The 16,078-nt window shown below is 47.2% G+C and overlaps 1 protein-coding gene across 1 annotated transcript in view; it reads right to left on the reverse strand.

Moving 5' to 3' along the window:
- The window catches only part of PRSS56 (serine protease 56), a 90,357-nt gene that overhangs the window by 32,219 nt on the left and 42,060 nt on the right, over nucleotides 1-16,078 (reverse strand). The window contains exon 13 of the mRNA XM_040349681.1: nucleotides 982-1,138. Coding sequence (XP_040205615.1) covers nucleotides 982-1,138 — 157 coding nt within the window. The remainder of the gene's footprint in view (nucleotides 1-981; nucleotides 1,139-16,078) is intronic.

The raw sequence follows: 16,078 nt of genomic DNA on the forward strand, positions 1-16,078 counted from the left end.
TCCCTAGACAGGCAAGTGCCCTTATATTAAAAGTCAGCAGCTACAGTATTTGTAGCTGCTGACTTTCAATTTTTTTTCCCAGACTGGAGCTCCTCTTTAAGGTTGTACACATGGGCCAAAATCAGCTGGTTCAACAAAAACATTCAGCCCAGCCTGCCTGACAGAAGCCCATCCAAGAACCCGTTTTTATTGAACAGGCATGCTTAAAAACCAGCATCAGATCAGTGCTTGCAGCCAATGACTGTAAGTGCTGATCAATGTGTTCTGGTGAAAGGAGCAGTCCCCCTGTCAGAACACAATCGCTCAGAAAGGGAGATCGATGCACTAACATCGCTTGAGTTGGTACAGAGATCTGTTAATTTTTTTGTTCACCCCGCTTATATATATATATATATATCTTCTAAATCTGTGCATTAATCCAGTATGAAGCAACTCCTTTACTTTGCCTGTCCAGGAACTCCCAGTTATAAAGACTGTTCTCTCTCCTTGTATCCTCCCTCTATTTTTCTCCTGGTAGCCATTACGGAATGGAGCCTGCTTTCTGCACAGAATATGTACAGCACAGTGATGATATCACCACTTACCACAATACTACAAGGTAATATCTGCATTTGGTTACACAAAGTGGACTTCTATCCCTTGTGGCTATTGAGGATGAGGATTATATTCAAATTAAAGTTATTGCATCTTACAATGCAGTGCTCAGGGCCCAAGTGATCTATCACAAGGCCCAAGCATGTGTCACTTAGGGGATATACCTAGTCATATCCAAGTGATCGGTTTAAAAAACTGCATCAATTGTGAAGGTATGATGCAGCCTCAGGAGGTAGCCCATGTAAGTTGTGGGTTACTTTTTATGTATACATGATAGGCGTGCTTCAAAATAGACTTTGCTCTAGACCTACAAAAGCTAAAACATTCATTTCACCGAAGCAAAAGAAACGTGATCTTTTCTATAAATTGTAGTGCCCGTCTACTTACATCCAGTAGCAGTTGTTCCTCCAGTCCTAAAATGTCTTTGCCCACCAGGTTATCTAGTGAATTCACAGGAGCCATACTGTGAAGAACAGAAACCCAATCTTCTAACTGAGGTCCCAGATCTGGAAACAGGGATTCAAACACTATGTTCTTTGGTTTTCTGGAAGAATGATGGAGAAACAGGATTTCATTAGTTAAGTTTGCATTTTAGTCATTGAGACAAATTCTAAACCTCTTTGAGTAAACAGTTACTATTTCACGATTTCAAGTAATAGTAAGGCGTTTTAATAAAATAAGTTGCAAAACATTTTCAAGCTCTGGAGCCATTTTTGTCCTGTTAAGTAGTCTGCTTCCATATACCCATAATACCATTTTATCAATAACAAAAATTAACTAGTCTAATTACTTAAAAACTGCACTTCCAATAAGTTCAACCTTGTGACAGACCATCAATATAAGCCCCTATTCTATATATTTTTTTTCTCTTTCAAATATTTTATTTTTCAATTACAAAAAATAACACAGGTTTTGATATAACAGCATTTATGGTTATACGGTACTTAAATAAATGAAAATAGGAGGATCATTTTAATAGAATAGTGATGAAGTTTCTCATGCATCATATTTACTGTTAAAATATAGGGTGCATGAATGTAACAAAGCTTTATCAAACTTATATTTAAATAGTATATATTTAGGGTAATAAAAAACGTTAATTTGAACAAAAACTGATTATAATTTATAAAGCCAATGTTGTTAGAATATTCCTAATTAAGGGAGACATATGACAAACAGGGGTAAATAAGTATTTTTTCCAGTGCCAAGTTCCGGCAATATGGCTTGGCTTTATCCGGAGCTGCAAACCGTAATCCTAGCCATCTCATATGTCACCCATTATAAAAATAAACATACATACATATAGAAGGAATAAGCTGATAATAAGAGAAGGGGAATGGAAAAGAATGGAAAGTGAGAAATGTCGCCAAACAAAAAAAAGAGGGGGGGGGGGGTAACTTATCCAAGGAGTATCTATTAGACCAATTGTTAAGTATAGTGTATTCTGGGGCGTTAAGGGAATAATAACGAGATATCGAGCCCTGGTGGTAGGAAATGTTCTATCCATGGCTTCCACAAGATTTAAAATGTCAAAACTGTATCTAGGTAGATCGCTTCTGTTTTTGCATGGATTAGAGATTGGGTAACTTTGTTTTAATGAAACAATGCTAAGTGTGTTTGTTTTCCAGGCTTTCGCTATGACTTTTTTCATTGCAGTAGTTACAAAAAGCATTAACTGGAATTGGCGATGGGATAGGATCTTGGGTTTACTATTAAGTGCAACAGTTGAATTAGGTTTTATTGTCACCTTAAACATTGTAGAAAGCATTTTAAACACTTGACCAAAAGGATCTGACAATGTTGCAATCCCACCAGATATGAGCATGTGTTCCTGGAATGGTACAGCCTCAAAAGCATTGGGGTGAGTATTATGGAGTGAATTTGGATATCCTGGTTGGGACTAAATACCATCTGGTGAGAACCTTATAGTTGGTTTCAAGTGCAACTATATTTGGGGAGGCAGACCTTGTTGCTAGCCAAATTTGGGTCCAATTTATGTTTTCCATTTTGCAGTTGGAGATCAGTTACCCATTTAGTGGTATAGGTTGGGGGGGAGTCAGTGATATGTGATAGTAATTGGGTGTAAAGGTTGGAAATAAGACCAGGTTTATGTGGGTCCGATTTACAAGCTTGCTCAAACATAGTGAAGCGTGGCTGGTTTGTATCAGGAGGTGCATTGTTATGCAGAAAGTTTTTAATTTGAAGATACCTGAAGGTTTCTGCGTGCGGAATCTTATGAGTTTCCTGAAGATGCGATAGAGACTGTATAAAAATAATGAGCATTTGTTAATCCAGATATCAGGGTTGGATCTTATGAGCTGGGATAGGGGCTCAATTGCTAGGGCAAACAGGATAGGGGAAAGAGGGCATCCCTGCCTGGTACCCCTCTCAACACGAAAAGGGTTGGATCAAAATCCTGAATAGGCAATATAGGCTTTAGGATTATGGTATAGGGCAGTTATCCATCTTAGAAAATGAGGTCCGAAGCCCCAATGGTTTAGAATTGAATGCATGTATGGCCATGATATAGAATATCTAGTGAGAGGAAATAGGCAGGGATATGACGAGAACTGGCTACATGAACTAATAATGTAGCTCAACGAATATTGTCACCAGCTTGTCTTGAGGGTATGAAACCTGCTTGAACTCTATAAATCAGGTTTCCTATAATGGGGTTAAGCCTAGAAGCAATATTTTAGCCAATATTTTTATATCGATATTTAGGATAGATTTCGGTCTATAATTGAACCATGATGTATTGTCGGTATTGGGTTTAGGGATCCTGGAAATAGAGGCTGTAAGTGACTCAGGGCAAAAATTATGGTCTTTAAGGAGGAAGTTGAAAGCTTCAACCATTAGGGGTGACAATGATGAAAATTTCTTGTACTAGGTGGCAGAGAGTCCATCAGTACCTGGTCGTTTACGTAGTTTAAGTTGTTTTATAGTATTTAGAATTTCTAAGTCTGTGATTGGTTCATCAAGAGATTCTTTATGTGATTGAGGTGGTGAGATGTCAGACTAATGCAGACCCCCCTAATATAGGGTTCGAGAGTTTCCCAATTCGTCAGGGGGTCTGTATCTGTGGAATTGTTTATAGTATAATCCTTTATGGCATTTATCTAATTCCTCGCAAAAAGCAGAGTTAGGCTTACCGGTAACTCCTTTTCTGAGAGTCTTCCAGGACAGCCCATGAGACCTAGGGCTCCTCCTACCAGGACAGGAAACACGTTAACACCCCCTGGATATAAGGGTGGTCCTCCAGGCCCAATGCCAGTCTTCGAGAACCGAAAAACATATGCATTAAAACACATAACTTCCATACAAAACCGGGTGGGAATCCGGCTGTCCTGGAAGACTCTCAAACTCAGCTTTTCTCTCAAGTGTCTTCCAGGACAGCCCATGAGACGATGAGCCAGAACTTACCAGTCTAGGGTGGGACAACTGCCTGAAGGACCTTTCGACCAAACGCCTGTTCTTGAGCGGATAGCAGATCCAGGCGATAATGTATAATGAAGGTCGAATAACTGGACCATGTGGCAGCCTTGCAGATTTGTTCCGGTGAAGCACCAGCCCTCTCTCAGCCCAAGACGCAGACACAGCTCTTGTTGAATGCACAGTAACAAAAGGTGTAGGAACTTCTCTAATTTTATAGGATTCTGAGATGGCCTGCTTAAGCAATCTAGCCAATGTGGCTTTAGATGCACTCTTATCCTTGTGTTTATCTGAAAAAAGGACAAATAAAGCGTCTGTCTTTCTGAAGGTCTTGGTGACATCCAAATAGGCAAGAACGGTTCTTCTCACATCCAAAAAACTAAATTTCTTTTCCCGATCGCCCTGTGGCGAACTACAAAAGGATGGCAGTACAATGTCCTGTGATCTGTGAAATGTACTGGCTACCTTAGGCAAAAAACCTGGATCAGTCTTTAAAATAACTCGATCCTCAAAATTCGTGAGGAATGGCTCCCTCACTGATAAGGCCTGTAACTCGCTTACTCTACATGCTGAGGTAATTGCTACTAAAAAAATAGTTTTTAAGGTAAGTAATTTAACAGAAATATCCTCTAAGGGCTCAAAAGGAAACCCTACCAGAGTTTGAAGTACCAAGGACAGGTCCCAAGTTGGACAACTTCTTACCACTACTGGCCTGGCCCTTGAAATGGATTTAAAAAACCTCGCTATCATGGGATTCTCCAAATAAGAAAACTGGAGGAAAACACTGATAGCTGCCGCCTGTACCTTCAAGATACTAACTGAAAGACCCTTGGCGACACCCTCTTGAAAAAATTCCAAAATAGAAGGAACGTCATGCATTGATCTTTGGTTTTCAGACAACCATGAATTGAACTCTTTCCAAACTTTGGAATATATAGCTCTAGTGACTGGTTTTGTGCAATTCACCAAAGTTGTGATCACTGTCAGAAAACCCCTGAGCCTTTAGTATCTTTTCTTCAGATACCAAGCCGTCAAACTTAAGAAAACCACCCGTGGGTGGGACACTGGACCCTGCGACAGCAAGTCCTCTCTCTTCTGAAGTCTCAGTGGAGGCTATGAGACCAGAGACTGTAGCAGTGAAGCCATGGCCTCTTGGGCCAAAAGGGGGCGATCAGAATAAGGTCCGTTTCTTCTAGGAGAAACTTCCGGAGCACTTCTGGAATAAGTCTGATCGGGGGAAAGGCGTAGCAGAGGTCGAATGGCCACGGATTCGCTAGAGCATCGATCCCCAGTGAATGGTCTTTTGGGTTTCGAGAAAAGAACTCCTCTGTCTTGCGGTTGTCCTGATTTGCGAACAGATCTGCCTCGGGCCAACCCCATTTGTTGGTGATCTCCGTAAACACCTCTGGATGAAGCGACCAATTGTCTCGCTCCACCTTGTGGTGACTGAGATAGTCTGCCAGACAGTTTTGCGTCCCCTTCAGGTGCACTGCTGAAATTGAGACTAGATTTACTTCTGCCCATGACAAAATTCCCTGGCCAATCCATTGAAGAATCTGACTCCTCGTGCCTCCCTGCTTGTTGAGGTACGCAACTGTCGCAATGTTGTCGGATAGGATCTGGAGATTGTGACCCCTGCCAGGAACTTGCGTCCGTCGTGATCCTTCTGGATACCGGAATGGCCCATGGCAGGCCTCTTGTTAGGTGCAGATTTGTCTTCCACCACCACAAGCTTCTTTTCACTTTGGTAGGTAACCAAACACTTGCCTCCAGAGACCTTGCGTCTCCATCCCTGACGGATACTTCCTGTGGGCCAGCTTGGCGCGCAGAAGCTCCGCCCCCTCGAGCTCCGCGGCTTCCTCTTTCCCCTGCCTTTACAAGCCACGCTGTCGGCAAGGAAAGGATACCACCATGCTGCCTAAGCAGCACGCTCTGGGGCCTGACACCAGCACGGTCCTGGCCTTCTCTAGGCACTAATCATAGGGGACAGCAGTACACCAGCTTCCCCAGCGGAGACTGCTTCTGGCAAGCAAAAAAGGTTAGTGAAACAAACCCCCCATAAAACGGCCATTAAAGCCCTTGCTCCTAAGAACTAGGGGACCAGGTACCAGAAAACATGTTACCCCCGTCCAGAGGAAACACTAATACTGGCATGGGGCCTGGAGGACCGCCCTTTTATCCAGTGGGGGTTAACGTGTTTCCTGTCCTGGTAGGAGGAGCCCTAGGTCTCATGGGCTGTCCTGGAAGACGCTTGAGAGAAATTAGAAGTTTGCTAGCATACCATCATTAATACACCATGTGCGCTGTTTCGATCGTGGAACTAGAGAAGCGAAAGTGGTCATTACAGTGTTATGATCTGACCATGCACATGGTATAATATGTGACTCTATTATAAGTGCTGAGGTGGTGACAGTAACAAAAATGTCAATCGTGAAAATTGTTTGTGTGGGTGGGAATAGTGAGTGAATTGTCGCCTTTTCGGGTTGTGTTCCCGCCAGGTGTCAAGAAGTGAGTATTGTTGTAGGAGTCGTTGAAGGTTTAGAACTGGTAGTGGGAATAGGGGATTTGTCAAGGAATGGGTACCGTATTTGATTTGAGTCACTGCCAATTAGAGTACCTTGTTTTTGTGTATCAATTACTGAAAATAAATGGGAAAGAAATGATACTGGATTCTTGTTTGGGGTGTAATATGGTATAACTGTAACCTCATTATCTAATAATGTACCTGTTAGTATTGTGTATCTACCCTCAAGATCCTTAAGTTCTTTAAGGGTAAATGGAGTGAAGCGGTGAAACACCCCCCTTTTTTTTGTTGTCGTGGAAGCCATAAAGACTTGGGGATATTTACGTCCAAAATATTTGGGTGTGGATTGGAGCGTAAAATAGGTCTCTCTTGTAAACATATTATGTGTGCTTATATTCTAGAAAAAAAGGTGACAGATTTCGTTTGTTTTGGGGGGGGGGAGGGGGGTTGAGACCTTGAACATTAAGTGTTAGAACATTAAGAGAAAACATCATTTTAAACAACCAAATGTGGAATAAGATTTTCTTCTGGTGATAAATGTAGTTAAAAATAACTGGATTATTCCGTAAGATAGTCACAATCAAGGTAATTTATGTAGGTTTTCTTGTGTAGTATTTAAATACAACTGAAAGAGTATGTGCATTTGTGAGAAACTTCAAAGTAGTAAACAAGTAAAAAAAAAATTTAATGGGCTCCCAATCAGAGAAAATATCCAGAGTGTGGAGTATATACACCAACCTGTGGATATAAAAAGGTCCAAAGAATGTCCAAGCTTTGGCTGGGCACTTAAGGAAAAAGTGAAGGCTCAGTGGGCAGCCTCCGGGACTACGACAGCCTTTTTTACCTTAAATATTAAGGTGATCAAAAATAACGAGTCTTATATGTACAGCTAAATCTATAGAACAATGAAAGATTATGGAAAATGTATAGTATGTTAGGCAAGTTATTTTAGTCTAAATAAACTATACTTCAATCAATATATGATTAAGACTGAGTATATAAAGTGAAGGGGGTAACTTAACCACTTCCAGACCTGCGCACGACAATGTACGTCCTTTTTTTAAAGATTGATATCTCGGTAACGGCAGCAGCTGCTGCCACAATCGAGGTATCGATCTTTAGTGTGCGCGGTCTGGTACACGATAACGGCGGTCTCCGCCGCGAGATCGCCGTTATCGGTGGCGGGAGAGGGCCCCCCCCCGGCGGAGGAGATCGGGACTGTTCGGCAGCTGAGCGGGGACGAGACTGAAGGAAAAATCTCCTTCACCCGTCCCCATAGCTCTGCTGGGCGGAAGTGACGTCAAAACGTCAGTCCCGCCCAGCCTCTTAAAGAGAGAATTTTTTTTTTTGTCATTTGAAAAAATGACAGTTTCAATTTTTTTTATTATTTTTTTGCATTTTAGTCTAAATATAAGATCTGAGGTCTTTTTGACCCCAGATCTCATATTTAAGAGGACCTGTCATGCTTAATTCTATTACAAGGGATGTTTACATTCCTTATAATACTGTAGGAATAAAAGTGATCAATTTTTTTTTTCAGTGTAAAAAGTAATAAAATAAATAAAAATAAATAAAAAAACAAAATTTTTTTTTTTAAAGGGCCCCGTCCCGACGAGCTCGCGCGAACGCAAACGCGAGTAGCGCCCGCATATGAAAACAGTGTTCAAATCGCACAAGTGAGGTATCGCCGCAATCGTTGGAGCGAGAGCAATAATTCTAGCCCTAGGCCTACTCTGTAGCTCAAAAAATGCAATCTCTAGAATTTTTTAAACATCGCCTATCGAGATTTTTAAGGGTAAAAGTTTGACGCCATGCCACGAGCGGGCGCAATTTCTAAGCGTGACATGTTGGGTATCATTTTACTCGGCCTAACATTATCTTTCACAATATATAAAAAAATTGGGCCAAATTTATTGTTGTCTTATTTTTTTATTAAAAAAAGTGAATTTTTTCCAAAAAAAGTGCGCTTGTAAGACTGCTGCGCAAATACGGTGTGACAAAAAGTATTGGAATGACCACTATTTTATTCTCTAGGGTGTTAGAAAAAAAAATTCTAGCAGAAAAAACTGTTTTAGTCTTGCAAACACCAAATCTGTAAAACACCAAAGGTCTGGAAGTGTTTAAATGGAAAAAGAAAAGTTTTATAGACTGTAGCAACTTATATTGCACCATAAAGCCCAGGGCTCGAGTCCTGTGGGAACGACGTCCCTGCACTTTTTTCACAGCGGGGACGCCGTTCCCGTTGCAGGACTCGAGCAGTGCAGGCGTCCCCCCCTTCCGCGGCAAGAGCCAAGTGTGAGTTGCGCCGTTGCGGGCGGGGTTTAATCCGCTGCGCCTCGGCGGTGATGGGAAGCACGGAGACTCAGAGCCTGTAGTGTCTTTGCAAGGAGGGGGAGGGGGGTGCGAGCCGAAGGACACCCCCCTTCTCCCGTGCCCGCGCCACAGCTCTGTTTAGTCTCGGCTGTCTTTGCCGAGCAGAGTAAAGCCGCCTCCCCCTTCCTCCTCCTTTCTACACAGGGGGAGGGGACCGGTCACCTGATCAGTTTTGTGCATGTCCCGCGCGTATCTAACTAAGGTACCGATTATGGGTCTGCACTATAGGGGTGTCTGTACTGTCGGGGGGGGGGTGGGGGTCTAAACTATAGGGGTGTCTGTACTGTGGGGGGGGGGGGGGGGGGGGGTCTGCACTATAGGGGTGTCTGTACTGTGGGGGGGGAAGTGGGGGTCTGCACTATAGGGGTGTCTGTACTGTGGGGGGGGGGAGTGGGGGTCTGCACTATAGGGGTGTCTGTACTGTGGAGGGGGGAGTGGGGGTCTGAACTATAGGGGTGTCTGTACTGTGGGGGGGGAGTGGAGGTCTGCACTATAGGAGTGTCTGTACTGTGGGGGGGGAGTGGGGGTCTGCACTGTAGGGGTTTCTGTACTGTGGGGGGGATGGGGGTCTGCACTGTAGAGGTGACTGCACTTTAGGGGTGTCTGTACTGTGGGGGGGTAGGGGTCTGCACTGTAGGGGTGGGGGTCTGCACTGTGGGGGTCTGCACTGTAGGGGTGTCTGTACTGTGTCGGGATGGGGGTCTGCACTGTAAGGGTGTCTGTACCATGGGAGGGTTGGGGGTCTGCACTGTAGGGGTGTCTGTACTGTGGGGGGTAGGGGTCTGCACTGTAGGGGTGGGGGTCTGCACTGTAGGGGTGGGGGTCTGCACTGTAGGGGTGTCTGTACTGTGGGGGTCTGCACTATAGGGGTGTCTGCACTGTAGGGGTGTCTGCACTGTAGGGGTGTCTGCACTGTAGGGGTGTCTGCACTGTGTCGGGATGGGGGTCTGCACTGTAAGGGTGTCTGTACCGTGGGGGGGAGTGGGGGTCTGCACTATAGGGGTGTTTGTACTGTGGGGGTCTGCACTGTAGAGGTGTCTGTACTGTGGGGGGGGGAGTGGAGGTCTGCACTATAGGGGTGTCTGTACTGTGGGGGGGGAGTGGGGGTCTGCACTATAGGGGTGTCTGTACTGTGGAGGGGGGGAGTGGGGGTCTGCACTATAGGGGTGTCTGTACTGTGGAGGGGGGGGGAGTGGGGGTCTGAACTATAGGGGTGTCTGTACTGTGGAGGGGGGGAGTGGGGGTCTGAACTATAGGGGTGTCTGTACTGTGGGGGTCTGCACTGTAGAAGTGTCTGTACTGTGGGGGGGGGAGTGGAGGTCTGCACTATAGGGGTGTCTGTACTGTGGGGGGGAGTGGGGGGTCTGCACTGTAGGGGTGTCTGTACTGTGGGGGGGATGGGGGTCTGCACTGTAGGGGTGTCTGTACTGTGAGGGGGTAGGGGTGGGGGTCTGCACTATAGGGGTGTCTGTACTGTGGGGGTCTGCACTATAGGGGTGTCTGTACTGTGGGGGTCTGCACTGTAGGGGTGTCTGTACTGTGTCAGGATGGGGGTCTGCACTGTAAGGGTGTCTGTACCGTGGGAGGGGTGGGGGTCTGCACTATAGGGGTGTCTGTACTGTGGGGGGGTAGGGGTCTGCACTGTAGGGGTGTCTGTACTGTGGGGGTGTCTGTACTGTGGGGGTGTCTGAACTGTTGGGAGGTCTGTACTGTGGGGGGGGGGGTAGTCTGTGTAATGTAATGTAATGGGGTCCAGAGGTGCATGGTGTTGTATAATGTAAAGGGGTCCAGAGGTGCAGGGTGCTGTGTAATGTAAAGGGGTCCAGAGTGCTGTGTAATGTAAAGGGGTCCAGTGGTGTAGGGTGCTGTGTAATGTTAAGAGGTCATTGGTGCAGGATTCTGTGTAATGTAAAGGGGTCCAGAGGTGCAGGGTGCTGTGTAATGTAAAGGGGTCCAGAGATGCAGGGTGCTGTGTAATGTAAAGGGGTCCAGAGTGCTGTGTAATGTAAAGGGGTCCAGTGGTGTAGGGTGCTGTGTAATGTTAAGAGGTCATTGGTGCAGGATTCTGTGTAATGTAAAGGGGCCCAGAGGTGCAGGGTGCTGTGTAATGTAAAGGGGTCCAGAGATGCAGGGTGCTGTGTAATGTAAAGGGGTCCAGAGGTGCAAGGTGCTGTGTAATGTAAAGGGGCCCAGAGGCAGGGCCGGACTGGGAATAAAATCCAGCCCTGGAAAAAAATTCACACCAGCCCCATAGCATTTTTATACCAGCCCAACAGCAAACGTCATTATTTTCTTGTTCATGAAAGGGAAAACCATACATTTTAAAGCACATTTGAAGAATGTATTATATATATATATATAGAGATAGAAGACAGATATGAAAGTAGTAGGTATATGTAGGTATAGTGGAACACTGGGAAGCCTAAACTACATGCTGTGTACCCCTGGCGGGGAATTGGATCTGGTGAGTGGGGACCCTTGTGGGGGAGCACCGTGACCACTGCGAATGCTGTATCAGCTGTATAGGAACACCTTTCCTCACTGCAAGAACCTGCATCCATAAGCCCTGACTGGAATCAATAGAACTTCTTCCACTAGAGACTATTGTGTTTTATGTTTTTATGTGATCTCCTTCATGCAGTCTTACTGGTCAGACATCATAAAGCCTTAGACCCGAGGCTGCAATTGGACTATATACTTTCATTCACTGTATGATTATTTTGATTCTCACCTGCACATAGCATTTGTTTAGCTGGCACAGGCCCACACTAACGGTTTTATTTTCTCACTGTTGATTAATGTGGAGGCTTACACATCTAGCCAAGGTTACCACTGCCAGCTGTTGTGGAAGCTCATATATTGAATTTTTTCACATATTCTATTATATTTAGTGCACTTATTTGCAGCTCACCTTATTGGATCCTATATTTGGGTCCTTTTCTCACCCTTTATGGTATAAAGCGGGCATCACTAAATGGCGGACCGCGGGCCACATGCAGCCCGCGGCACTCTGCCATTCGGACCGCTTCGGTACTGCGATGTAGGAGCCTTTTCTTCCTCCTGCCATCACTCTGTAATCCTCACAGAGCCGACAGCGGGAGGCGGAACAATTCTGGGTGGAGGGCGGATCTGCCGAGGTGATCAAACAGGCGATTGGCTGCTAGGACTGTCCTTCATCCTAGCAGCCAATCACCTGTTTGTTACCTCGGCCCTCCATCCAGAACTGTCCCGCCTCCCTCCCTGCAACTCCTCTCCTGTCCCTATCCAGACATGCTGTGCCTCCCTCCGATCTGTCTGTGTAAGGTAGGACAGTGAGGGGGTGAAGTAAAGAGCTAACATCTGAATGTGGGGGGAGGATTCTGAGCCTCAGGATTGCAGTGATGTGGGGAAAGGGGCTGAGGACATCCAAGAGGGGGAGCTGAGCACTGAAGTGGGGGGGGGGGGACTGAGGACTGGAGTGTGGGAGGGGGACTGAGGACTGGAGTGTGGGGGGGGACTGAGGGCTGGAGTGTGGGGGGGACTGAGGGCTGGGGTGTGGGGGGACTGAGACTGTAATGTGGGGGGAGCTGAGCACTGTAAGGTGGGGGGACTAAGGACTGTAATGTGGGGGGGGCTTGAAGACGTTAAATTGGGGTGACCAAGAAGGACAGTGATGTGGGGGCTACTGAGGACAGTGATGTGGGGGGAGCTGAGGATTGTAATGTGGGAGAAGCTGAGGACTGTAATGTGGGAGGAGCTGAGGACTGTAATGTGGGAGGAGCTGAGGACTGTAATGTGGGGGGGGCTTGAAGAAGTTAAATTGGGGTGACCAAGAAGGACAGTGATGTGGGGGGAGCTGAGGACTGTAATGTGGGGGGAGCTGAGGACTGTAATGTGGGGGGAGCTGAGGACTGTAATGTGGGGGGAGCTGAGGACTGTAATGTGGGGGGACTAAGGACTGTAATGTGGGGGGACTAAGGACTGTAATGTGGGGGGGAGGCCTGAAGACGTTAAATTGGGGTGACCAAGAAGGACAGAGATGTGGGGGGAGCTGAGGACTGTAATGTGGGGGGAGCTGAGGACTGTAATGTGGGAGGAGCTGAGGACTGTAATGTGGGAGGAGCTGAGGACTGTAATGTGGGGGGGCTTGAAGAAGTTAAATTGGGGTGACCAAGAAGGACAGTGATGTGGGGGGAGCTGAGGACTGTAATGTGGGGGGAGCTGAGGACTGTAATGTGGGGGGAGCTGAGGACTGTAATGTGGGGGGAGCTGAGGACTGTAAGGTGGGGGGACTAAGGACTGTAATGTGGGGGGACTAAGGACTGTAATGTGGGGGGGGGGCCTGAAGAAGTTAAATTGGGGTGACCAAGAAGGACAGAGATGTGGGGGGAGCTGAGGACTGTAATGTGGGGGGAGCTGAGGACTGTAATGTGGGGGAGATGAGGACTGTAATGTGGGGGGGGCTGAGGACTGTAATGTGGGGGGAGCTGAGGACTGTAATGTGGGGGGAGCTGAGGACTGTAATGTGGGGGGAGCTGAGGACTGTAAGGTGGGGGGACTAAGGACTGTAATGTGGGGGGACTAAGGACTGTAATGTGGGGGGGGGGGACCTGAAGAAGTTAAATTGGGGTGACCAAGAAGGACAGAGATGTGGGGGGAGCTGAGGACTGTAATGTGGGGGGACTAAGGACTGTAATGTGGGGGGGGGGGCCTGAAGACGTTAAATTGGGGTGACCAAGAAGGACAGAGATGTGGGGGGAGCTGAGGACTGTAATGTGGGAGGAGCTGAGGACTGTAATGTGGGGGGGCTTGAAGAAGTTAAATTGGGGTGACCAAGAAGGACAGTGATGTGGGGGGAGCTGAGGACTGTAATGTGGGGGAAGCTAAGGACTGTAATGTGGGGGGAGCTGAGGACTGTAAGGTGGGGGGACTAAGGACTGTAATGTGGGGGGACTAAGGACTGTAATGTGGGGGGGGGGGCCTGAAGACGTTAAATTGGGGTGACCAAGAAGGACAGAGATGTGGGGGGAGCTGAGGACTGTAATGTGGGGGGAGCTGAGGACTGTAAGGTGGGGGGACTAAGGACTGTAATGTGGGGGGACTAAGGACTGTAATGTGGGGGGGGGCCTGAAGACGTTAAATTGGGGTGACCAAGAAGGACAGAGATGTGGGGGGAGCTGAGGACTGTAATGTGGGGGGAGCTGAGGACTGTAATGTGGGGGTGAGCTGAGGATTGTAATGTGGGGGGAGCTGAGGATTGTAATGTGGGAGGAGCTGAGGACTGTAATGTGGGGGGAGCTGAGGACTGTAAGGTGGGAGGAGCCGAGAACTGTAAGATGGGGGGACTAAGGACTTTAATGTGGGGGGGCCTGAAGAAGTTAAATTGGGGTGACCAAGAAGAACAGAGATGTGGGGGGAGCTGAGGACTGTAATGTGGGGGGGCCTGAAGAAGTTAAATTGGGGTGACCAAGAACTGTCATGTGAGGGGGGGCTAAGGATATTAAAGTGGAGGTTGGGAATGTAATGTGGGGGGTAGGCTGAGGACTGTGATGTGAGGGACTGAGGACAGTGATGTGGAGGGGCTGAGGACTGTAATGTGTTGGGGGGAGCTGAGGACTGTAATGTGGGGTTATTATATACATAGGGGCAGAGGACAGTACTGGTAATGGGGGTTGATGTTAAGGGAGTGTGAGAACATTACTGTGGAAAGAGTGGAGGGGGTGATGTAAAGGGGGAGCTGAGGACACTCTTTAAGAGGGGATCTTGATGTGAAGGGGGTTAAGGACTGTGATGTGCACTGGGGACTAAGGACGCTGATATAATAATGGGTTAAGATCTGTGCATGTGCATTAGGTGCACACGTTGTGGGTGGATTAGCCTATTTTAATGGGCTGCACTACCCACAAGAAACAGAGAGAAAGAAGTCCTTGACCTTTTTAAAAAAAAAAAATTGCGCTGCAGCAACAGAGGTCCGACATGATATTCGGACCTCTGCTAGAAGAAAATGTTACTGACCGGACCTCGGCGAATTGTAATTCAATACCCCTGGTATAAAGGAATAAGGCACAGGCAGCGCCATCACCCCAATCTTCACATTTTCTATCACATTCACCTACCCCTTTAAGGCCTCATTCACACGGACGGACCGTTCATGTCCACCTGTCAGTTTTGACGGCGGACCTGAACGGCGGCTCCATGCATCTCTATGGAGCGTCGGATGTCAGCGAGACATGTCCGCTGACATCCGACCCTAATCGATCCGCTAAAAACAGACGTATGGGGGCCACGTCCCCATCCGTCCATGCGGATCAGATCGGGTAAGATCTGATGAAAACGGACATGCTGTCCGTTTTCATCAGATCGCTCCATAGGACACAGCGGTGCCCAACAAGCCCCTCCCAGCTCAGTGAGCAGAGAGGAGCTTGTCATCCATCGGCTCAGCGGAGATCTGCGTAGCGACGGAGTCCGCCTCGTGTGAATGAGGCCTTAGGGGTTGGGTTTCCAGGGGGGCAGCAGCCCAAATCACGGTCCTAAGCGCAGGCAGATTATTGTTTTTTTATTTTTTCAAATTACACATTTTTTTTGCATTTAAAAAGGAAGGTGCAGAGAGGGGGGGGGGGGGGTTGGCCACGGAATGGTGAGAGAGAGATTATACAGTCCAGATTACAATTTGCAGGGGCAGCAAAGGTGACAGAGAGAGGGGGGTGCACCATGCAACCCCCCCCCCCCCCCTGTCACCTACCTTTTCTGCCCCTGCAAATTGTAATCTGTATAATCTCTCTCACACCATTGCACGGTGCACTCTCTCCCCCCCCCCCCCCCCCTCTCTGAGATTATTATACAGTTTACAATTTTCAGGGGCAGCAAAGTTAAGTGACAGAGAGAGGAGGGGGGGCCCGGGGGGGGGGGGTGCACCGTTATATGGTGAGATACAGTATACAGGTCAGGATTTCATTCAAATATATTTGTTCACCTTGTGCTCCAGTTGATGGCAGGGATACCGAATCTTCATGAGCTACAGATCTCCATGCTACACCGTTAATGTATTCTCCTCTCTGTCTCCTCTGCCATGTGACCCTGCAGGAGAAAGGAGTGGGCGGTGCTGGCGCCGCACAGGACGGTGGAACTGATCTGACTTTCGGTCCTTCTTCCCTTCGGCTCCTCCCCTCCCTCAGT

Source organism: Rana temporaria, chromosome 4, assembly GCF_905171775.1.
Source record: "Rana temporaria chromosome 4, aRanTem1.1, whole genome shotgun sequence".
NCBI classification, from domain to species: domain Eukaryota; kingdom Metazoa; phylum Chordata; class Amphibia; order Anura; family Ranidae; genus Rana; species Rana temporaria.